Source organism: Pygoscelis adeliae, unplaced genomic scaffold (genome assembly GCF_000699105.1).
Source record: "Pygoscelis adeliae isolate BGI_AS28 unplaced genomic scaffold, ASM69910v1 Scaffold108, whole genome shotgun sequence".
Lineage (NCBI taxonomy): Eukaryota > Metazoa > Chordata > Aves > Sphenisciformes > Spheniscidae > Pygoscelis > Pygoscelis adeliae.
The window spans coordinates 3,152,695-3,177,934 of NW_008825498.1; the positions used below are offsets into that span (position 1 = coordinate 3,152,695).

Genomic DNA, 25,240 nt, shown 5'->3' on the forward strand with positions numbered 1-25,240 from the left:
TATTCCCAGTGTCCGCGCACAACGTTTGGACAATGCTGTATGTAGATAGATCTGAATCTTTATGGGAGTCATATGCATCATGCTAACAACATAACATACATGCACTTTCAAAGTCCAAGAATTTCTGAAAGAATTACGTGTACCACCTCAGTGATGACTAACTTCTGCTGCTGTGGACCCACCAGGGCTCAAGAACGTAGTTATGTGTGGTATTATCAGTTAAGATCAGATTCTTCTGCAGATTGTTCTGTGTTCTGCAGTCTCAAGGCAGGATAAAACTTGATACTGTCCTCTGAGGAGAAGGTAGACAACAGCAATTCGGGGTGGGCTCGGATTTCTGAAATATTTTGTTTGAAAAAGATACAGATATGTACTTATTGGAATTTATAAAACACTCATAATATTTTTACAAGTCTGTCCAACAGAGAAATTTTGTGGTGGTAATGAACTGTGCTATTGTAGAGCTTATTTTTATAATAACATCGCCTTACATTAATTAGCGTAGTGCAAAAGCAACTGTTTTACTATGTCAAAAGCTGTGTATCTCTGTGAGATAATATTCCACTTACAACCATATTCCATAAGCACTATCTCTTCTACGTACTAGCAATGAACTGCTGCTCAGACTATGCATTACTAGTAGGGCAAATAAAGGTATTAAATCCAAAATACGATAGAAATGCAGAGTCTTATAGGATAACTTGTAAAATTAATAAGAATTTAGAAGTAAAATGTGACTACAGAACTGTTTGCCATTTCACCAGCCTAAACCTTTGTGTTAGTACATACAGTTGCTAACAAGGTAATTGTAAACCAGGCGAGTGCTTTTAAATTAAATTAAAACTGTATGAATGGTTATCAGAATAAAATAAATTTACACCAGTCACACTCAGAGTGATTGTTCTTGGATGCTGAAGGGTATACAGTGATGGAAAAATATACATTGTTCAGTGCTTTGTTTAACATGTTTGCTTTTTTCCTCACAGTACAGTGCTGTGGATACAAATCCTTTATCTGTGTATATTATGCAGCCCATCTGGAACGAAATTATTAAGGTAAGAATTTTATTTAATAGAAATAGCACATGATAATGTAAGATTTTTTTTTTAAATACAGCATGTATTTTCATTTTAAAATACATATTGATTGATAAAGCTGAAATTAAGACATCTGTATAAAACCTCCAAATGTCACAGGATATATAGCTATATTTAAGATGAATATGTTTGGATTTTGAGGTGCTTTTTTTTAGAGAAACAAGGTTTATTTATTTTTTTCTGACGGCTATACAAAAGGCATCCACTTCTTTTTTACGTCTTTCATTATAACATCTTTCATTAAACAGCTTTGCAGACATTGAAGGGTTTACTTAGTACAAATTATTTTTGCGCAGCATATGCCGCCTAACAACAGCATGGCTTTATCTCTGTGCTGTGCACATGATTTTATGCAAGTGCTGTCTCATTTTCTCCCAAGGGTACTTGCTCGAGGGAGCTAGGCATTTCTCTAAGAAGCTGAAAATGAGAGCGGTTACCATGATCACCGTAACGATTGGAAGATGGCATCTCTTGAATGCATTATGATCTGCAGTTTTTAAAAATAAAACCGCTCACAATTAGTTTTGCTGTTGTTGGCAGGAAAAAAGCTGTATCTCAAATAAATATGAACTTTATTGATCTCCAAGGAAGCAATGACTTCTGCGTCTGCCTCTTTAGGGGAAATCTTTAGATTGGAGCAGACTTGAAAACAAACCTCTATACAAACAAAAAAGGATGTGTGTGGCCAGAGTGCTGTTGGATCTGCCATCTTTGGGTTCTATAATTCAGGTATTGCTTATGCTTGATATAGCAGGAAAATCATAATCTCTCGTTCATAACCTCAATGTAATTTCACGAAAGTGTTTATATGACCTAACTTAAGAATTAAAAAACAAGCCGAACATGGTATGAGAGAAAAACAATTCAAAGATGTGAAACTGAATTCAATAATTCAGTTCAGAGGCTCTGTTTTCATTCCCATCGTAATATTGAGGAAAACAATGAGGCAGAAAAGCCTCCCCAGCACTCTCGAGTCCAGCATGGGAGATGAGCAGAGGCTTGACTGTGCACTTGCACTTTGGTTTAGGAGATCCTGGGTATTCATCTGCTATCAAATTGAAGGGAGAGTATTATAAGTGAAAAACTTCCTTTGGAGATAAGTTCTTCTAACGGTTGCAGGGTTTTCCCAGAAGAAAAGCAACATTCTTGACTGTGCCCGTGTAGCATAGGGTGATAGATCCTAAAAAATGTGACCTCTTTAGATTTTTTTAAACCTCCTTAAATTTTAGGTGAGCATGATTTTGTTCACTTCTTGCTGGAGGAGAACCCAAACCAGAGCACAAACCTATTTCAAAAGCTGGGAGATGTGAGTACAGAACCAAAGACTGGAGTGGCTGCTGTCTGTACTTCGGCATTTGGTTTGGTTTGAACCCTGAAGGTGCAGCAATGAATGTGCTGCTTTGCCTTCGGGTGCAAGAGCGTTACAGGATAATTCTCAGTGATGTATCACAAGGATTTAAAGGGAAATGATATTGCTCTCAGCTTTTGTAGAAGTAGTCATCCTAACATTAAAAGATACTGCGGGGTAGAATCAGAGTCCTGTAGAGGAGCTGGAGAATGCACAACTGCAGAGGGGAAAGTAGTATGTAATGGAGATTGCAGTAGAGTCATCTTAGTTGCTCCTAGAGATAAAAATGAGCACTGGGGGAGCACCAAACTTATTGGCCAAAATTTAACTGTTTGTAAAATGTTAGTAGGAACGGAAGTTGCTAGAATGGTTTTGTTCCTGGCTAGATACTGAAACCAAGGTGTGGCAGTAACCGTTGTCCCAAACTCCATCCAAGAAAATTCTGCTCATCTGTTCACCAAAAAATACTTTTTTTTCTCTTGAAGTGCAAGTAAAACAGTGGTATCATAATAAATGTGATCAAGTCTTGTTTTTAGAAGGAGAAGCTTTGAATGCATTTACTCATCATTGATTTCTGTTGTAGCTTGTACCTGTTGTAAGCATTATAACTGCGCTATGACTGTGCTCTAGATGATAATATTTTGTAATCTAGAACATAATATTGAATTTACATTTTACAATATATTGTCCTATTTCTATTTAAATAGAACAGTGCATTGCAATGGGGAGATACAGTAAAGCTGGGATAATTTTTTAAGAAGAAGAAACATTGCATCTAATATGTTCATTCAAAATTGGGCAGTACCAGTGTGTTTCTTGATGACTGGGAGAAGTAATTTCTCTCAGTTCAGACATCCTAATACATTCATTTGCAGATATGGATCAATTATGTTTTAGTTTCTAATCTGGTGAAAATAAACATTCCACAGGGACTATTTTTACCAGATTCTGTAGTAGTTAAAAAACCCCCTAAAATTCACAGAGCCAAGCAAAAAAAAATTATGAGAACAGATGCTTGGGATTTGGGTCTGGCCTTTTGTATGTCTATGTAGTCCTAATTGCACCACAAGTTTCTCTCTATTCCCTAACACAGAATTCATTGTAAGACGTTTCCTATGTTGTGAGACATTATCATTCATTGTAAGATGTATTTCCTATCTTGTGAGAAATTAAGATGTTAGAGAAGATGTGGGAATTTATAAGCTGGGATGTTGACATACGTAAGGATGTTATGTTGTCATAACCCAGCTCATTGACCTATGGTGGGGATGCTAGGAAAGCAAAGAATTTGTGCATTTAAGTTAGAAATTCGCCTGGAAATCCTGAGCGTTACCTTCCTCTCTTTCCTCTTCCAAGGACATCTTTCTTACGTACTGTGTCATGTGCCTGTGTCAGTCTGAGTGTGATTTTTGGATGTATGTGCTTCAGAAACTTGTTGAATCTGGTGCTAAAGAAGAAAGTGAAGGGTAATGTTTCATGCCTGAATTCTATAATGGGCTTGAAGTACTCTGAGAAACTCCTGTCCGTGGCAGCTTTTCCACGTTGTATGAAACTATAGTAACACCTATATGAAACTACAGAGTAACAATTAACTTTCTCTACATGTTATTTAAAACTATTCTGATTATGCAACTCTAGGTATTTCACCTTTAATTAATCCAATGCTCAGTCCTTTTGCCTTTAATTAAGATTTTTATTTTATAATAAAGCACAATCATGTGCTTTCTGACAGATAATTGATAGTATTACTTAGCTACTACACGAACTGAATATTCCTCCTCTATTTGTATTCATGAAAAATCACATTTGTGCAGGACAATGAGAGGAAAAGGAGGAAATCCCACTGGGTTACACAGGTGTATGCCAGCTTCACTGAAGTCAGTTAACCCCCCCCCACCCCCTTGCCTTTATGAACTTTGATTTTACCACTAGAATTGGGCATGAATAGAATTTTAGTGGTTTCAAGTGAGTTAGTTAAGGAATAGTTCAAGTTTGAACAGAGCTTTCTATAAATATGTGTACTTTACCGTTTATTATCCAAATAGACAGTTGATGTATTAAAACATTTGCTGTTTGTATTAAGGCTTTTAGCATGAATGGCTGTAAACCCGTTAAAACAGAAATCAGTTAGCAGTTTGCGGAACTGAAAGTTTTTTGAAAGGTTCGAGCATACAACGGTTCTGCCAGAGAGCAGACGTGATTCTCCCCAGTGGCACCTCCAGTTGTATTAATCATGTAGCACATTGATGTATGAGACTTCTACTGTCTGTTAATTAGATAATAAAGATTGCAACCTATCCTTCTATAGGATACTAGTAAATTCAGGCTGTATTTTTCCAACGTGTGTTAGAAGTTAATCTTTAACACCCTGTAATTTTTGAATTGTGAAATAGGGTGATGGTAGTGTAATGCCAACCAAAAGAATAAGGGGCATTAAATATAACAAAAGGGATTTTGCAACTGGAATACTTTCCAAATACCTAGGCAGATTAGGTTTGGTAAGGATCAAAAGAGTATGCTTAGGGGTTTAACTGCAGGAGAGACTGTTTTCCTGAGGATAGATCTCCTGTAACTGTTTTTCATGGTGTGTCTACTAGCCAAAGGGATTGCAAGTACAGCAACATGCTTTGATGGTTTCCTTCTTAAAATACATGATGTTAGCAAGAAAGTGGGTTAAAGTAACGTCTTCATGTTTGCACTGTGTAAGCATAAATTATTTCCTGTAATAACTCAATAATGACATTGTGACTATTTAGAATGATAAGCCTAATTAGAAAGCAGACATTTATGGTGCCCCATTTTATTTAATAGTCAACAATTATGAATCATACAGGAGAAATCAGTCATTTTAATACAATACGTTGGATGACACCTGTATATCCATGTATCCACGGTTCATCCACAGGTTGTCTTAACACATTATTTTGGTCTATGTTTTAGATTAAAAGAGACCAATCTAGAATTTCTTCAGCATCTGTCCTTCTTATTTCGTGTAAGGTCATAGACGCCACACAAACTCCACAGCAGGCGATTCGTACCAAGCCTCCCTCTTACATGGTTTCTGCATCCCCAGGTAGCAAAATTAGGAGATGTGCTGCTGTCGCTGCGTGCTGAGCGTGCAGGCAACGTAAGAAGAGGGGACCGTGCAGTGAAGGGTTCCTCCTCAGGTGTTCTCCCAAAGGAGCTTCAGGGAACATTCGCTGCCACTTGTTCTTAGGGATTTAGAATTGGGCTTTTGAAGACTCAGAATGATAGACACGTTAAGATTTTTTATTGTAGCTGTATGCATTCCGTGATGTATTTTAAATACTGTAAGAGCTGACATACAGTATTTTAAACTTAGTGATAAAATCCTGCTTATAAGGAAAGCAACTATCAGATTCAATATTTTTCCTAACGTTATTAAAGAAAACATCTAAGAAATATAACTGAAAAATTCAGGAATTTTCATCTGATTATTGAAAGTTTACACTGTACATTATCAGTTGCATAATTTCTCCTAAATATTATTAATTGTTCTATAGTAGAAAAAGAGGATCTAATTGGGATAATTAATCAGTCCAAGCATTCAACTTCTATATGACAATTTTTCATGTAGTAATAGGATAGAGGAAATGTAAAGTTTTATATAAATTAGTATGTATTCATCTGTCTGTCCATCTAGCTACTGCAAAGAAATTAACAAAACATTTGATTTCAAAACTATTATTAGTTTTGAAATTATTAGTGTCTGAAATTATTTAGCTTCTTTTTCTTTAATATCATTTTGTAATACTTTATAATGTTGAAGTACTTTACATACATTTTCAGTCCTTAGGCACTCCAAAGAATTTGATTATAAGCCTCCAATATTTTTATATTTTGATATATTGATACTGTGTTTGAGTGACGGTAGCGATTGATACTTAGTATTTCTGCAAATGTATTCTGTCTAAAAATCATGTAGAAAGCTGTGTGTGCTGTTTCAGAAAGTATTTTGGAGAAACTGTGTGACTTGGAGAGAGTGTTACCAGAAAGGATCCCTGTTGCAGTGTAAGGAATACCTTAAAGCCACAGTGGATGAATAGCTGAGAACGCTTATGGGACAAAGAATTAGAGGCTTAGGTGAAGACGGAGACTCCTTTTCAGCACTCTACAAGTCAAATGAATTAATGGAGTGTTTATAATTTATGACTAAAGAGGGAGACCCTGCAGAAAGTTGCTATCTGGAGAAGTAGGGAGCTGCTTGTAACAGGGACCTAAAAGGGTAATGCACTCAGTGTCTGATTTTGTTAATGTTTTGAGTTGGAAATTATTGACATATTTTAGAAGAGGAAATTTCCTTGTTATAGTGTGGGAATAGGATGCTTAAAAAAACCTGCCACGTGGATGCTGAATTACCCCACTGGGGTGCTGCAGTCTTCTTTCAGTTGTGATACACACAACCACGAGAAGCTTTCCTTGGTGGCTGGGAAAATAAGGATAGTGTATAACATAGGAAATATGACATTTTTAAATGATATTTTAGCTGCAGTCAAAAATATCAGGCAAAAGGATTACATCTGAAAATAAATTTCAGAAATGAAAACTGTATTTTAATTTGAAAATGGGAAAATATGCACAAATCTGAACCTTGCTGATGTCATATACAGGCTTCTCCTTTCCTGATAAAAAATAAAAAACATTCAATTAAAATAGGACTTACAATTTGAAATGTAATTTTTCTTAGATTTTTTTTCTTTCTTTTTTAACAGATAGTGCCTTTGTGGATTGCTCCCAACCTGTTAACATTCTCTGGATTTGTCATGATTTTAGTTAATTATTTTCTAATATCTTTTTATGACTGGGACTACACTGCCTCAGGTAAATATCCTCATGTTGTAATTTTTCAGAATTAGTGAGCTGCTTATCTCATACTTCTGAATGATACAAGGAGGTATCAGATAACTTGAGTTGTCCACTCATTCCCTTAATAAGGCTCCATGTGCATATAGGAGGATCTGACCTCACACATGGCACTATAAATTTAGATAATTTTATTGAAAAACCTTATTTAATTTCATCCCTGAATATGGGTTTCAGCACGTGCTGCTTGAGGTCTATGGTAATATCTCATTTCATTTAAAGTGTATGCCAGGATTTACATAGACAGCCAAAAAACACCCTAACGTTCTTCATAAAATTTTCATTGGTTTCACATTTCCCAGTACCTAAATCCATGCCTGGATGGGTTAATTTCCCTTTAATTACTCCAACCCCCCATTCAAGACTGCTTCTAGACAAAGAAGAAATAGTTTCTAAACAAATGTCTCTTGAAATTATGACTTTCAAAGTCCAAGTCCATATTTGCTCCTCATAGCAGACCAAGTCAAAAGCTTTTTGGAGCTGATTGCTCCTGAGCACAGGGCACGTTCAGTTCTGGGCTTCTCAGACCAGCTGTTGGAGCCTACAGAAAGTAGTAAGCATCTCCCAGGTGATTAATATATAAAAATCTTTGCCTTTCTTTAAACTAGACAATTTGGTGAAGATTTAACTCTTTTATTTCCTGAAACAATTACGTTTGGGTTTTTTTGCTGCCTTTAATTTCTTATGCCTGTGGTTAGGTTCAGGAGGTACGCTTTGGCATGAGCTGTTTGTACATTTATCACAATTCTAGAGGCAGAGGTACTTGTAAGCAGTTTTTGTTCAAAAATAATCCTGCATGAGCATTAAGTTTTCAGGACCAGCATATTATGTAGTTATCTGGCCTCATCCTTAAACACTTGGTTTTTTATCAATGCAGCTGATATTTACTAAGTTTTGTAATAAAAGAGCATCCAGCACAGATCTTTTAATGGGATAATTTTATCTTGACACATTCCCGGTAGATACACATTGCACTTGAAGACATTTGAAATGGCGATTAAGTCTGTTAGAGCTGAGATTTCTATGTGCAAGCCCATTCTTGATTTCACACGAGAACAGTGCCCATCATTTCTCAATTGATTGAAAACGTTCATGCAACCTAATGAGCCTTTTGAGTATCGTGTATCAATCCCATACCTAGGATCAGAAATAAAAGACTTAATTTCCTGGGCAGATGGTTTTCATTCTACAGTTTGAAAATTTGCAACTAGGAGTCAGGAATTGCTATCTTTTCTTTCAGACTGGCAAGATGAGGCGTTGAGAGAAAGGTGGTCAGGGCACTGCTTTAGGTACTGGCACCTCCCCGTTCAGCAAGGACACACCTCTGTGTGCAAGTATTCACACCCTGTGTTCGGTGCCGAATGCCAGAAACCTGAGAGGGCTTTGCACTTACAGTTGTTTAGTGCTGGTGTAGTCTTTATTGGGTTATGTTTAAGTTAAATAGAACGCTCTTTGGAAAAAGGATTGATTTCTTTAAAAGAGCAACAATAACCATGGGTTATTGCTATCAGCGGAGCAATAACAGAACCCTGGGTTCTGCCCAATTCAGCTTGCTTTTCCTTTTTTTCAAGGAAAAAAGAAGGGTGCTAATACCTGTCCTAGCCTAAGGACAAAAATTTCCTGTTCAGATCTGTATGGTGGAAGTGTTATACAAACCCCATGTTGGCGCTAATAATAATGATCATGCTTGAAAACGACATCTTTTTGTCTTTAGATAGTACATAAACATTAGCTAATTTGTTGATGGATAGTCTTCCCATGACCTGTTAAAATTTTTGCCTGGTTACTATTATTATTTTGTGCAATACTAGAGTCATTTCAGGACCAAAAAAACTCTACCTTATCTTCTCTTCTTTATGGTATAAACACGTTCAAGCCCGCTCATTGCTTCTTTGGTAGAGCTCACTGATGACTTAAGGTCAGACACAAATATTTCAATCTGTTTGAGGTAGTGGGCTAATCAGTGGCAGCTTGCTCATATGTATACGCATATCTCAGTGGACTTCTTCGATGTTAACCACTGCTACACTGACTCACTACCCGATTTATTTCAGGTACCAGTCCTGGACTTGTTCCCACCTGGGTGTGGCTATTCAGTGCTTTTACCACCTTCTGTGCTTACGCTTTAGGTAAAGTACAATGAAATTACACGTCTGACGTCTTCATATAGTTTTATTTACTAGTTCGTTAGTGCTCAGCACTATAAAAATGAAGAGGATAGTGGATAAATTATTGATCTCTCTCCAAAACAGTTCTCTGAGATGGGAAAAAAAAAACCAAACCAACAACAAAAAACAGCCATAAGGCTTAAAAAAAAAAGGCCATTTTAAATGATATATTAGAGGTTCTGTGACTGTTGCTCTTATCTCTTTTGAAAGTTCAAATTGTTTTAGAGAAACAATGGAAATCATTACATAGCTGCAGTCATTGCTGTTGGGTTTCCTAAAAATCTTTGTCCCCCAGTGATGACATTTTGAGAAGCTCCCTGACACTTGCGTTAGCAAAGGGTGCTTTCAAGGACGGGGAAAACAAAGGGCTAAGCAGAGAAAAAGGAAAATGAATGTAGCATTGTGTTTTAACCTGTTAGGCACTTCAGTGCTTATGGTGTGTGTCAGGAGAGATGGTATGAATGTGGTGACAGGCCTGGGCTTCTTATGGAGATGAAGTATCATTGTTTTTCTTTCCTGTTGCTGTTTTTCTCCCATAACACCTATACCTCATTTTCAGTTTCATATTCCATTTTTACTTTTTATATCATACCATGACTGTATTTTTAGGTACATTGCATCTTGCTGTGCAGTGGTGTGAAGACATAGACCTGAACTGATGCAGATCTGGGAGTGAGATCCACATTAGCATGGCTTTCTTGCTTTCTCTTCCAAAGCTAACTCATTCCAAACTAGTCTCTCCACAACGTGGTGCAACAGAGCTTATTTTCTGGGGGGACTCAAGGTGGCATATTTACATGGACTGCACTGTGCTATGTAAATGTACCCTCTCTTTTGGAGCTGGTTCTTATAAGGCTCTCCATTGCAGAGTGTAGCCATACATTTGTGTGCCATACCTAAGATACCCAGGCTAGATACAAATGTTTCTAGATGTACACTGCAGTGTTGTGCAAAGATGCTGGCCCCTTTTGGTATCAGACCCATGCATGTAGAGCCGTCTTGATTAACCTGGGTGTATCCCCTTGTGCAGACATCTCCCTCTGCATTGCGAATGCCTTGCCATTTCTATTCAAGTGGCGAGTTTGTGCCAAGATTATTTTGTCCAGAATTTCTTTGTATTTGTACCATAAAAATCACTGGGACAACCGTCCCTTGAGGCTGCCTACCAGTCAGATTTCCCTAACAGCTCTCTATAATCATTAGCAGAAGCAGCAGTTTCTTTTGTGAAAACCATTCTTCCCTACAATGTAATTGTAGGGAATTTAATGAAGTGGCTATTGTTTCATAAATAGGAATTACATATTGGAGCTGTTAGTGTATGACACCCCAGAAAGCTCATTGGAAATTCGGCTTCTGAGGTTCTTAATGTAGATGTTATTTGCCAGTGAGGCCTATAGTTGGAAGACAAGGAATATGATGTTGACAGTCAAAGCTGTAATGAACTGATGTATATGTAGATTTTTGTGTGTGCTGTCCAAGCCACTTCATGAAATATTTAGTCTCAGATTTAATTCTGCATGGCCAAGATTTCCCTTTGGAAGACTGCAGAGAGCCATAATAACTAACCAAATATGCGGCTTTAATCTCTCTCAGCTTCTTCTTAATGACAGAGTTACTCTCTCCAAATTCCCTAGCATGCTGCTCTTTTTCCTCCGCTTTGTTAAGGTGGTTTGGTATCTTTTCCCTTTCCATAAAATGGAATGCTCTTTGCTGTTATTTTGAATTCCACTATTTAAAAGTTATATAAACTTTAATAAAACTGAAGGGTTATGAACCTTCATGAGAGAAAATCATAATATAATAATTCTAAAGCAGTGGAAGTGTGGGACAGCATATGTCCACTATTGAACATACACCACTGATGGCATGAATGATGTCAAACTGAAACCTAAAACAGAAAATATTTTCAGTCTCTTAAAAAGCTAGTGAAACCACATGGAAAATGTGGGTAAAGGTTTGTGAAAATCCAATTCTACGTATGTGTTATACAGTTCCTGTGTTTTCCCCCATGTCCATTATAATTAGAAGTACTGTATTTCATGACACCATTATAAGCCTAACTCTTTTTAGTAAAATGTTCCTACAAAAAGAAACCCACTCTTTCACTGATACACATATTTTAGTATCTAATGCAAATACTATTTTGTGACAATGTAAAATAATTTATGAATAGACCAATCTACTATCATTCTCGTTAAAAAAGTATTACTCCTATAACTGAATTCTCTCCGATTTGGGATAGATGTTCTTGAAATAAGAAAGACCATATACTGTTTAGGGATGTTTACATACCTATTTGCTAGTTAAGTTTCAGAAGCACCCTAAAATAGACTAAAGAATTTCTACATTTATAACAACACTATTCAAGTAACCTCAAGCTTATACACACAGTTTTCTTTCTGCACTTTTCACTAAGATGCCGACAATTAAATGGCAATGTTAATGGAGAGAGAATGCGGCTCTAGAAGGGGGCAAGCCATGTTTGAAATCCTCTATGAGATCTTTAATTTTTAGAGCTGTGAGAACTGTCTCAAGAGATTTGTATTTGAACGGAGGATATCTCACAGCTGTTTAGGTATTACAATAGGGAGATAGTCTAAAATTTGTACAAAATGAAATTGCATGTTTTCTTGGTTTAGATCCCTGAAGTATATTTACATTAAACAAAACTCAGGGTACTGCCAAATAATCTGGAGAAGTAAGTAGCATATGATCTATAGCAGCTGTGGAGTCTTTGGTCTCACTCTGCTGAGTTGTATCTCTAGTCAGTTTTGGGTTACTAATGCTATCAATAGCTAATAATTGTTAGCCATAGTATCTTCCAAGTAACATTAAAAAGAAAAAAATTATCCATGTTATTTTGAGATTCAGGATAACAATAAGTAATCTGTAAAGTTTGTTCTGTGTACTTTTTCCTGAGGCTCATCCTGCGTATTTACACTTAAGAAGAAGATATTTCTATTTCTCACCAGCACGGTCTCAGAAAAGAGACTAAGGGTATGGTTTGACAATAGAACTAAGAAAGGTTACAGCTGCTAGACGCCCTTCCCCTGCATTCACCACCCCTCCCTTGTGCCATCTCCCTTGCTTTTTGTACCATTCACAGCGCCAATTCTGTTCAGTGACCCAGAAGAAAACATAATATTTGCTGTCTTTCTATCAGCTGAGCAGGCTGCAGGTCCTCCCCTGTTCAACAGCAGTGAACTCTCAGATCGACTGAAACCATATTGTCCAACTGCATCCTCAGAGTGAGATCCAGTACAGTGTTGGGGCATCTTTCAAGCACTTAAGTATTAAAAGTGATCAACACATAACTCACCTTAACAGAAAGTTGTTCTTAGAATCATAGAATCATTTAGGTTGGAAGAGACATTTAAGATTGATTCAAACCATAAACCTAACACTGCCAAGTCCACCACTAAACCATGTCCCTAAGCACCACATCTACACAGCTTTTAAATACCTCCAGGGATGGTGACTCAACCACTTCCCTGGGCAGCCTGGTCCAATGCTCAACAACCCTTTCAGTGAGGAAATTTTTCCTCATGTCCAATCTAAACCTCCCCTGGCGCAACTTGAGGCCATTTCCTCTCATCCTATCGCTTGTTACTTGGGAGAAGAGACCGACACCCACCTCGCTACAACCTCCTTTCAGGTAGTTGTAGAGCGCCATAAGGTCTCCCCTGAGCCTCCTTTTCTCCAGGCTAAACAACCCCAGTTCCCTCAGCTGCTCCTCATAAGACTTGTTCTCCAAACCCTTCACCAGCCTCGTTGCCCTTCTCTGGACATGCTCCAGCACCTCAACGTCCTTCTTGTAGTGGGGGGCCCAAAACTGAACACAGTATTCGAGGTGCGGCCTCACCAGTGCCGAGTACAGGGGGACGATCACTTCCCTACTCCTGCTGGCCACACTATTTCTGATACAGGCCAGGATGCCATTGGCCTTCTTGGCCACCTGGGAACACTGTTGGCTCTTGTATCCTAAGATTTCAACTGAAAGACTCTTTAAAATATCTTATGTAGGCACACACAAATAAATTTTGTGAAATTTGCTCCTTGAGGCTGCCACATAACTGTTAGTCATTGAAGCGTTTAACATCAGGCAACCTAAATGCCTTAGTGAATCTACCCCTCAAGCAGTCTGAAGTCTCAAAAGGTCCATAACACCAATGGACGGGCGAGAAGCCCTGTGGACACTTTTCAGCACTTTCATTGAGAAACCGGTTGTAGGGACTGATATAATAAGTGTTTAAAGACCACTGAGGACAAGTAATTATGAATGTCTTTCTGAAGCTTCGAAGGAAGGTGGCATTTAGTTTAAGAGCTGAGGTAAGGACAGAAAAATTACTTGATAACTGAAGCGAATATTTTATGAGCAGTCCTAACATGTTGGTATTGAAGGGACTGTTGTGCTTCAGCTTGCTGTCATTGGTGTATTTTTCCCATATGTTATATAGGCAGTAGTGAAGTGTATATGAAGAAAATGACTCTTCTTGTTGTGCTCTAATTCTTTATTTCTTTTCCTTTCCCAATCCTTCTAGACTCCATAGATGGGAAACACGCTCGAAGGACTCAGTCCAGTACTCCTCTGGGAGAATTATTTGACCACGGGCTGGATAGCTGGGCTACCTCCATTTTTGTGCTTTCTTTTTTTTCTGTCTGTTCCCGTGACAATGGGAAGACTGGAGTTTCTGTATATACAATGTATATATATTTAAGCATTGTCTTGTTTAACTTTATGTGTTCACACTGGGAGAAATATAACACAGGAGTTCTTTTTCTTCCTTGGGGATACGATATAAGCCAAGTGGTAAGTATTTATCATTCGTGTTTTGGTTTTGTTTTTTTAACTATGTTAGCGTTTTCATAATATTACAGAAATAGAAAAATAGAGCTCAAGGCCAAATGTATTTGGCCGAGATTTTGAATGTGAAATAGCATAACTTTAAAAGTAATTCAGAAATATTTCCTGCATTTGCAAAGAAGGGATGCTCTCGAGCAAATTGTCAGTATCAGAGATTCATTGCCTTGCAGGAAAAAAAAGGCTTGCAGCAAGCCTACCAGTCAGATAGTGCCCATGAGAACGTAATTTAACTGCATTTGATTTGTAGTATTAACAAAAATTGTTATGCTATCTGAAGCCATAAGAAATTTTCCCACCAACACTAGGTTCTGAGGCACAATGTGAACTAGTCCAAGTCGTATTTATTAACAGTAATTATACAGTTATACAATACTAGACCTTCCCAATTCTACCACCTCTTACATCGAATGTGGTAATGGAAATAGCGTTGTACCTATGCAGCGAGCGTTAACTGTTGTCAGTGTCAAGTGAGTTTTACCCTTGAAAAAAAGTCAAAGTCATACCATTAAAGGTTTCCTCTCCGGGAATGGCATTCAGTAACATGAATTCCGTATCAGCCCACAGCCAGTCCCCAGCTGAGTTCTTGACCGGCTTACAGCCCTACCTTGAGGTGGACCTCTTCAGAAACATGCCCAGGGCACCACGGGGAGTGGTGGCCTCAGTGCACAAATGAGTAGCAGCAGTAGTAGCAACAAGCTCGTTGCACGGCCAAGGGCCCAGTGCTGGGATTTCTGGGCTGGCTTATCTATTTCTTAGACAGCCAGGCTCTTGCAGCCTGAAGAGACCAGTCCCAGTCTTCTGAGCTTCCTGTCACAGGCGTGAGATGAAAGGTACAGCCAAGTATACATAATTGGAAAGAAGTTTGACAAATATTCAAATACGTGTTTTAATGGAAATATAGTATTTGAATTAATGGCTGCAGATGTATTGCTGTAAACATAATCAGAATCCAGTGGTTTGAGAACAACTCGGAGATGGTGGTCCAGCTGTGGTGCATCTGTTTTGTCCCCTAGAAAATAGGCCTGTGAGAAGAAGTTGGCTCAGGACTAAGACATTAGGCAGCCAGCTGGTCTACAAGTTTCAGCCATGTCTGTGTAAGGTTTCTTAGTGAAGTTCTTCCAGCAGGAGAGGAATAGCTATGTTCAAACCAATTTCACTTGTTGCTCAGATGATTACTGTAGATATACACATGAATGTTTAGAAAGCTCTTTTGGGTTGCTGCAGCATCCAAACTGTATTAGTGGTTAAATATGGGAGTGGGTATCAACTAGCGGAGCAGTACTGTTAACTCTGTCAGTGCCTTTTAGTGACCTATGCCTCTGTCACTGCTTTCCCATCTGGGAAATAATGGTAATAACATTTCCCTGCCTGACAGATTTGTGGTGAGGCTGAATTTCAGTAAAGTCTGTAAACTGCTTTGATTAACTTGGATGCAAGGTGCTAACAAGTGCTATTTCCTGTTCCCCTCTGATGCTGAATTGCTGTCCTGCATGCTCTCTTTCTAGTAACTTCTGTGATGATTTGCCTACAGTCAAAATGATAAACATATAAATGTAAAGATTTTTTTGATGCTATACAGCGCAATCATCAACAGTGGTGGAAGATTGTACTATTGAAATGTCTGTAGGTCAGTTTTCCCATCTGTAAAAATTAGCTTTTGTAGTTGTGATTGCTTATGAACAAAGATAAGGCAGGATTTGTAGATCGAGGTAGTATTTTTTCCATTTGTCCAAACTACATTTCACGCACACCAGAAAGTACATAACGTATTTTTTTTTTAGTTGTACTCATTAGTCTAGTAAAAGGTCTTAATTCCCCTACAAACATTGCCTTGCTCTTGTTTTGTAAACCCATTCAACAATTTTGTATGATGTGTGCACTACTAAAGGTAGTGCTCTTCATCTCCAGCTACTTGGAGGAGAGGATACTGAGGACATTAGCAAATGCCTGATGATGAGTATGGAAGGTAATGTTTCCCTTGCTGGTTTTTCCCCCACCACTTCGCTGCCAGATATTCCCACAGTCACATTAAGAGGCAGAGAGGGCAGAAGCGCTCGCAGGCTGCTTTCAGACTAATTCCCAGCATTTAGTTCACTGTTTCCTCTGTGGTGTTCCTAGCAGAATTGCTGCATGAATGCGCCTCTCTGCTCTGTCTTCAGTAATTTCACCGACAACATGATGCTATTGCATTGGCATGTCAGACATTCAGGTGGTCTAGTGCCCTGCTTCTGCTTTTAAAATTTATGGTAGTCAGGAACTTTGGGCTTTGTTATTGCCACAAAGCCCAGGAAATACAGTAATTAGTATAAGTGTGCAAACAGATAACTGTTGACCTTAATGAAAGCTGAACTGGCATGCAGCTCCCAGGACGCTACTGCTGAGTCAGCTCCACTGTGTATAAACACAGACAGCCCGCTCACTGGCTCTTTGTTAACTGTGGTATAAAAAGAGCTGCTGTTCCTCATGAAAAAATACCCCATTATAAATAGAGAAATTTGTGGGACTTGTGCAGATCACATTTTTCTGCGACTTGATGACTCGTCAGAACTGGTTACCTAATTGCGCTAGCTGGGCTGTAACTGGCACTCCAATTAGCTTTGATTACAGCAGACAGCCATTTATAGGAGCTGTGGTGTGTAAATTTGAACAATGGCTGTAATGTGTCTGAGAGATGCGTGGTCAGAGGGCTGTTACGTTTGTGGATCCAGAGTCAAGGAGGAGGCATCTGCAACAGTGAAAACTCTTCCCCCATCCTCCCTCCAGCACAAGGAGCTATCTTCTGCTGACTCCTCTGTGGGCAGAAAAAGATGCAGGGAGAGGAGCCTTTTTACGCCGTACCATCTAGACAATTTTCATGCACTTTCAAGTAAGCACAAACCCCCAAAAGTCATGGGCTGAAGAGAAGACTGAAAAAGAAACCCTTGCTATGTTCTTGGATACATCTTGTCACAAACCCAACCAAAGAAAGCTAATGCCTGCAAATTAAGTTTCTTGGAGGAAAAAAAAAAGACAAAGCTTTCCTGAGAAAGGCTTCCTGCCATGTGTTAATTTTCACAGACATTCTCTGGATTGTTTAAAAATCAATTTTTCTCCTGAAAGTTTTAATATTCCCCTAATGAAGTACTCCCCTAGTCCTGCTGTTGCTTTTCATAAGCCACTGCAGTTGAGTTCATAGTAGGGGAACAAAATGTTCATTTTTCCTTAATATGATGTAGTGATACGTCTGCTTACATCGATGCTGCCTTAAGCGTAACAGGGAGGTACCCTTTATATTTTTAAATAAAAGTTTAAAAGTGAAAATAAGAGCTGCGTGAGAGATGGAGTGACCCAGCCGATGCCATTCTCCTTCCCCTCACTCTCCCCAGCCAAGAGGGCAAGTGGGAAAAAAGCACAAAAGCACAAGCAGCAAATGGGAAAGGCAACAGGCAGCTCTCTCTGGCCCTGCCCTAGTCCTGTAAGGAGAGGATGACCAGAAATCCTATATACAGTCATGCCTGAAGGCATGGATGCTTGGCGCATAAGCCCCAGGTTTTCGGTTTGAGATGCTTTCCCAGCTGGTTCTGCCCGATGGCTTTGGACGGTCCCACCCAGACTCTCAGGGAGAACACTCTGCCTGCCTTGAAACTCTGAGTAAATGAACTATACGATGGAGGTAGCAACTGAAACATTGTAGAACTTACTTTTCTCCTTCCTTTCAGCCAGAACAGGAGAAGGGTTTTTTTGGATGCCATATACCAAGATTTCTTTTGACAAGCGGTTTACAAAACGCATGCTGAAATATGTTTCATATGACCTTTTCCCGGGAAGTACTGTGGCAGCCAGTGTTTCAGGAACTGGAAGAGAAATCCCGAGCAATGCAAGTGCACATCACATCTTTTAAAAACTTCTCTCCCTTCTGAGGGGCAAAAAAAAAGTCTCTATTAAAAAGAAAAATGAAGATGCAAATGTGTCGTTCTTTGGTCACGTTATCAGGGTTCAGAATCTTTTTCAATTTGGTTAAAAAGATAATCACTTTCAGGGTTTTTCTAATTTGAAGTGTCTGTGGAAAACATAGCCTTTCTTGTGAAGGAATAATACTGATTATTATTTAGTTCCAAAGGTAGGAGCGCACTGGAATTGTTGACGTAAAAGAACCGATAGCGGTGTGGAGGCGGTGCTGGCCAGGCCATGGTGTCTGCTTCCAGCTGCCTCCTGACCCAGCTGGAAACCCAACTCGGTACTCGGTTATCTGAGGGAAGGCCCATAGTGTAGCCATGTGAAATTTAAACAGCTAAGGACCTGCGGTGCACAGGCTCTTGCTGCAGCAGATTGCTTCATTCTTAACCACTCGATTATGATTCTACTCAAACCTTTCTTGGTTAATTAATCTTCCATGTGCCTTTAGCTGTTTACCTATCACATACTGCATGTCTAAATGCAAAATTACCTTTTTAAGGCATATAAAAACCTATTTTTATAGGCTAAATTTGCAACCTTTAACTATTTATTGAAAGAAAAAATACTGAGAAAAAAAATAAAATGGAAAAATTACACATCACGCTAAAGCTACCTCCTGTTGAAATCACTTGTAGGAAATCATTAGTTCTTCCTTTTTTAGGCAAGTGTCACATTTGTTTTCAGAGGAAAAAAGTAACCTTGTATTTTAAATGACTTTGCTCTCCAAATGTTCAGTTTGAGCACCGTGTTAATGGAAAATATTTCAACACATGAACAATTAATGCTATTGGAATATGCTAGTGAAATTGAATATTACAGTAAAATTAATGTCATTTTTTGTGGAATCATAAAGAATTTAAAAGCATAGCCAGTATATTTTTTTAAAAAGATGAGAAAATGACTGATTTTTTTTCCCCATGTAGGTACATATACAGCATACTCAATGTGCCTGTGTGTAAAACAGAAATGGTAGATCATTAGGGAGAAAAAAAATGGATGTGCACACACACACAATCTAGAATATTTTGGTCACAAAACTTACACCTGCAGTACTGGAAAGACACGAAAGAGATGGTGATTTTAAAAAATCAAATACTTTAGAGGACAGTTAAAATGCTAGAAGCTAGGAGGTTTTGAGGAGTTACACTGCCTCATGGTTATATACAATTTTCTCAATGCCACATTAAAGAAGTAATATTCTGATTTTACAGGGGGACAAAGGTGACTATGTTGCTGTGATTTATAAAATTGTGACAAGATAGGGAGCCACTGCTCAGAAGCCAGCTGTCCTGCTGTTCAGCCATATCAAAGGGCCTACAAATTAACACCATATATTTCCAGATTTTTGTCTGCATAAGTACTCCTCCTCCTCATAGATAAGGCCTTGGCAAGCCAAACATTTTCCTGGTCAGATGCTGCAGTGAGTCGGAATCCAAGATTGGATGAGTCTGACACTAACTTGCTATATAGCCCTTACTTGTGTTGTTTAATTTGGACTTCTCATTTACAAAAGGTTGCAATTATTTTTACTTGCTAAAGACTACATTTATATCTGAAAAGTACTAAAGCCGACTGATGCCAGAGAGATGAGTAAAAAACCTGGCCATCTTTTCTTAAGTAGAATTATTCAGTTGCACTTAGGAACACTGCTTTATATTTTCATATTTTCTTTTTTTTTTTTTTTTACCAGCAGTGCATTTAAAAACAGCTTATACAGCTGATTAACGTACTTAGCTTTTGTCTAATAATTTTGACAATCTTCAATTTTTGCTAATATAGCTTAGATCAAGGGATGCAGCCGTTTTCTCATCCTTCCAGCTTTCTAAAGGAGGTCTTTGAGACCGCCTCAGTGAAGTCAAAGTTTCGAGTCCTTAAAAAACAGCACACCAAAAATTTGAAGCCAAAGAGTGTTTTTTCATACACTACATCTGTTTGTTAATAAGAGGCAATCTCAACCTGCGAGTGCTGCATCACCAAATCCCAGGGCAGGGGATTCCCCCGAGAGAGCCCGTTGCATCGACGCTCCTGTTCCTAGAGGTGTGCTGACATCTGACAGTGATACTCATGACTGCACTGCCAAAAGTACTGACTGTAATAACGGATAATACTGAAGTTCCTCTTTTATCGCTTGCCAAAAAAGTCTGTTCAGAATTCAACGTGTGAGGGTAAATTCAGGCTCCATCAAAGCCAGCTGGAGTTTTGCCATCAACTTTGATGGGGCCAGGAGTCCATCCATCATGTCTTATGGATAACATAATGCAACTCCTTCAGAAAGCCAAATGTTATCTCTGTTGTAGTAGGTTGCAAACCCCATTATACACATCCTTCATTTAGACCAAAATTTGACTCACTGTCTTCAATGGCCCGAGATGTAACTCTCATACCAGTGCCTGCTCTTCTCCGCTGCAGATCTGTTGTGCTGCTTGTTCTTGCAGAGGCAATTCAAACATCCAATTCTGCAATGCCACATTCAAGCAAAACTCTTAAAGAGCTGCATGCTGATAGGGCAAGAATCTTGCATTTAGATACAGACAAGTAAGTGAAGTCAAATATAGTGATACCTACGTGTTATAGGGAGTTTAAGTGACATCAGTGTTCTGCTACTAATCTGTGATCTTAAACACCCTGTTATCTAAACAAGAGATTTTCACTGTACCTTTAAATTAAAGCAATTAATTTAATAGAAAACTGGAAATGTGTTTATTGAAGTTAAAAATGAAGAAAAAACATAACATAGTAAAAAATGAGTATTTAAAAAAACTAAACAAAACATCGTAAAATCTATCATACAGGTAAAGCTGGAAAATATTTGTCATCCCAGAGTGAGAAGCTGAATTGGATGGAAAATATAAGGGTTACTGAATGTTCCCTGGGAACAAATAGATGAATATGCAGCCTTCTAAATGGCATTATAATTAACAGAGTTGTTTTAATTTAGAGCTAAAGTAAATGTTCACAATTCATTCTTAATCCAAGTCTAGAATAGTTCAGGAGGTTGAGACATGTAGCCTGAAACATACAGCCCTTTATGAGTCCTATATACAAAACTAAACAGCTGAGAACGAAAGGGCCTAGAGAGAGAGCGGGTCAGCAGTCCCGCTAGCTGGGTGCCGGGCAGCAGAAGGGGCTGCAGGGGGTAGGTGGCCTGGGCTAAGCCAGGAGACGGGTTTCAAGGGAGAGCGGGGTCCCTTGAGGAGGTGGGATCAAGGGCACCAGGGCTTGGGAACCACTGCATCACGTTCAGTGCTGCATTTGCATGTTGCACACCTGAAATGGTAAAACTTCATCGATTTGCACCATAAGTTGTAGGCGGTGCTGCTACAGGTAATACAATGGGTGTGAAAGGTATTGCTATAGGAGCTGTAGGGTTTTGACTGCATTAAGGTTTCTGACCTCAGCTGGGTCACAAAATTAATTCTGAAGAGAGAGTCGGAACTACATTTACATCTCTCCTGAAACTGGTGGCACTTCAGCAAGTGACTCGTGTATCAGTCCTTTCACTCTTAATGGCGCTTGACTACGTGTTTCTTTTTGTGTCCTGTAATAATGTTATCTGTCAAACAAATTAAAAATCAGGGAAGACTTCAGCTCCCTCCCCTTCTTTTTATTTCTTCACATTCAATTGAATTTTTTCATTATTTCAGGTGAGCTTAGATTTTTTTCCCCTCTCAGTTATTCTGATATGATCAGTTCAGGGGCTTGAGCTGCAAAAATAACCACACTGTTAATTCTGAAGTCTGTATGCAAATAAAAGAAAGTGCATGTGCAGTGGGGAAACCTGGCATTAAGAAAGGATTTAGAAATTAGGTGCTTCAAAAAGGTAAGTCAGTAGTACTTACCACATACAAACAGGTGCACGCATTAGCAGGGAAGTTGCTTGCTTACTGTATTTCATACATTTTAAATAATTTGTTGGTGACCCTGGAAGCTGATTCACTGCTTAGAAGTAACTGTTTTGGAAGTTAACTCCAAAAGTAACCTTGGCAGCATAAGGTCCTGTAAAGCAGAAACAGGAGGAAAATACCAGATTTTTTTTTTTTACTCTTGCATTTGTATTAAGATGATAAGCGAGATTCTGTGCCTTTAGAAGTAAAGGATTGAAAATATGTTATCCTTTTTCTATAGGTATTAATAGCAGCATATCTGCTCACCGGTGCTGTTGGGGTGGAAGTCTGGCAGAAGCCTTTCCTGTTTGGTTATTACATTACAGACGCATTAGTAATCTTGCTTATAGGTAAGTAAGTGTCCAGAGCCATGCAAAGCTACTGCTTTTCAATTATTTTTATTAGATACGTCTTATATTTCCTTTTTTTTTTTTTTCCCCTTTTATAAGTGTTGGCTAGTCCAAAAAACACGTGAATAGACCTGATTAAAAGGGCTAATACTGGAAGACTTTAAAAAAGTAGATAATTTTGGAAACGTTTTTCCTCACTGAATTACTATCTGTTGTGCACAAATAATACAGAAAATGTTCCTTATCTGCATGTACAGTTCAGTGCAGTGTGCTGGCTGGCTGGCTGGCTCTCAAAGTCTCAGGAACTCCTCGTGTCACTCAGGTAAAATGTCGCTCACATTTACATATATTAGAAGTTTAATGTTTTGGCCAGCAGCACACTATGCTCCAAAACATTATGGATAGAAGGAGTAAAGGCATTATTTAAATAATCTTAGGAGGCACAACTGTAAATCTGAAAAAGAGCCAGGTGGTTTCTAAGCTCTTCTTTAGAGCTACTTTAAGAACAGAAGTGATGCATTTTTCATACAAAGCAGTAGCCTATTTGCTCGTTATTTTGTACTGTCAGTGTAGTTTGAAATAAGCATAGAGCATTTTTCAGTTGCTATAGCTAGACTGAGGACAAGAGCAGTTACATTTTAATGAGTTAAAAACATGGTAATCTTAGCTAAAAATGCATATGCGAAATGGCTTTGATGTGTTGCTTGGAAGGTGAAGAAATTAGCATATAAATTTTAGGGATTTTTATATAAGCATACAAGTGATGAGAAGAGGGCACCAAAAAAGAGTGTTTAACACAGACAGTCTAGACTTACATCCCAAGAAAAGTCTTCAGTCCTTGAGCCAAATGGAGAGCTTGGATACAGATGCTCACCCAACGCTGACTCTAACTAGGAGCTATCATCTGACCACTTTGGGGTCCACTTTTGAGTCCACTGCATTGACATGTGCTCTCACCACCCTTTCCCATGGAGAGGTCTTCAGCAGGTACTGCCCCCAGCCTCAGCAGTGCTTCCCAGAATTCCCAGATTGGAAAGGACCCTGCGCTCAGGCTGTGCTTTCTAATGAGCAACGGGTGCAAGGACATGGTTTTGAGAGTCCTTTGTGCTTTACCCAGAGCATAAAACTGACCGTGTGTGACCAAGCTTGTAAAGTCCTTTTTTTTTTGTCAGGCCTGTTTTAGGCACTCTGAGGAAAAGAAAGAAAGGAAGAAGAAAAAATAGTGGTTGCCTTTACAGTAGTCAACGAATTATTCAGCTTAACAAACAGAGACGTAGCTATAAAATGCCCTCTGGTGGCTGGCAGGGCACTGAGGGATAGGGAGTGATTTGTGCTCTCGAAGGAGAGCCCCAAGTCCAGGAGGGATGGATGCTGGCTCTCCCAGAAGCGGCAGGCGAGGCCTGCGCTGGCGTTAGGTGCTAGCGTGGGCTAGTCCATTGAACACGCGCGGCCTGTGCTACGCGCATCGCTGCTTTTGTTCCTGTCACTAAGGCACGTGGCAGCCCGCTCAGTGAGTACGCTGATGGCTTCCCTTGCGCTTGGGAAGCCATGGATGAAGGTTTAGTTCAAACTGTTCAACATATTAGAAAGGTTTGTGGTAGGGAAGCATGTCAATGTCATCAAATCTGCAGAAGCGGGCAGCCTTTTTCATACTCTACCAAAAAGAGCTGCAAAGCAAGGTTTGACAGACTATTCCGTTAGCGTTAGAAAGAAGTACTGCTTCTGTCTCATGTGGTACGCTTGCATGAATGGATCTGTGAGCAGAGAATTGAGTATTTCTTCCACCATTGTCCCAAGCAGAATAGGCATAAGTAAGAGCCAAAAGATCTCTTTAAAAACAGTGTCTCTCGCACACTATCCACAATGCTATTAACAAGGCAACTTTTGCAGCTTAGTTATAGTTAAATATGGGTTTAAAGTACGCAAGAAATTATCTTGGTTGACTATATATTACAAAATTGTCACAGTGCTTAGTAAATCTCTTAAGAACAGATACTAAATTTAAATATTAAAAAAGTAGAATCCTTCCACTGAGGATCACGCTGATCCAGAAAGCACTGCCATTTCACCACAGGTTTGAACCTCAGCGCAGCAATAGTGATTAAGGTGGTTATCATTGGATAACCTGTGTGCAGTGAATGTAGATATATAAAGTTTTTAGAAGCTTGCAGTAAATTGCAGGATCCCACTGTGACTGCAGAAGAAGTATCGGTCTTAATCTACACCAAGGGCCGAGCAGCCAGGAAGATTAAATTATTCTCTCCCTTAGAGAGGCTGCAGCAAGTGTGTCTTGCTCAGCCAGATCCATTTGTATCAGAAAGCCCACTCTCTGGCATGCTCAGTTAAATGCCTTTGTGGCTAGTTAAAAAACAAAGCGACGTAGTGGGCCTCTGATGCTTTTTACGAGTTAGTTTCCCAGGACCCCGAGAGGCGCCATTAAACCGTAACTGGCTGTCCTTAACCATCTGATGGCATTTAGTAGTCACTAGTGGTCCTTCTAACAATGAACCTGTAGCTGCTCCATCAATACTTGGCATTCGTTTCGTGCTTTTACTGTTCTCTACACAACAGGAGTTCAGCTGCTGAGCCATCACTTCGAGAACAGCTGGGCTTTAGCTAGTACCTTCTGTAGTGGGAAGAAATCCAAACGACATGCACAAGAGTGGAGTTTTTCAGATGTCTTTCCTGGAGTTTTGGGGGGGCCGGGGG

General features: G+C 39.1%; 1 protein-coding gene across 1 annotated transcript in view; it reads left to right on the plus strand.

Annotated features, from left to right (window-relative positions):
- Nucleotides 1-990: 990 nt before the first annotated feature.
- LOC103923143 (ethanolaminephosphotransferase 1-like) overlaps nt 991-25,240 on the plus strand; it is a 40,589-nt gene continuing 16,339 nt past the window's right edge. The window contains exons 1-5 of the mRNA XM_009331403.1: nt 991-1,055; nt 7,179-7,287; nt 9,384-9,458; nt 14,039-14,307; nt 22,423-22,531. Coding sequence (XP_009329678.1) covers nt 1,026-1,055; nt 7,179-7,287; nt 9,384-9,458; nt 14,039-14,307; nt 22,423-22,531 — 592 coding nt within the window. The 5' untranslated portion in view covers nt 991-1,025. The remainder of the gene's footprint in view (nt 1,056-7,178; nt 7,288-9,383; nt 9,459-14,038; nt 14,308-22,422; nt 22,532-25,240) is intronic.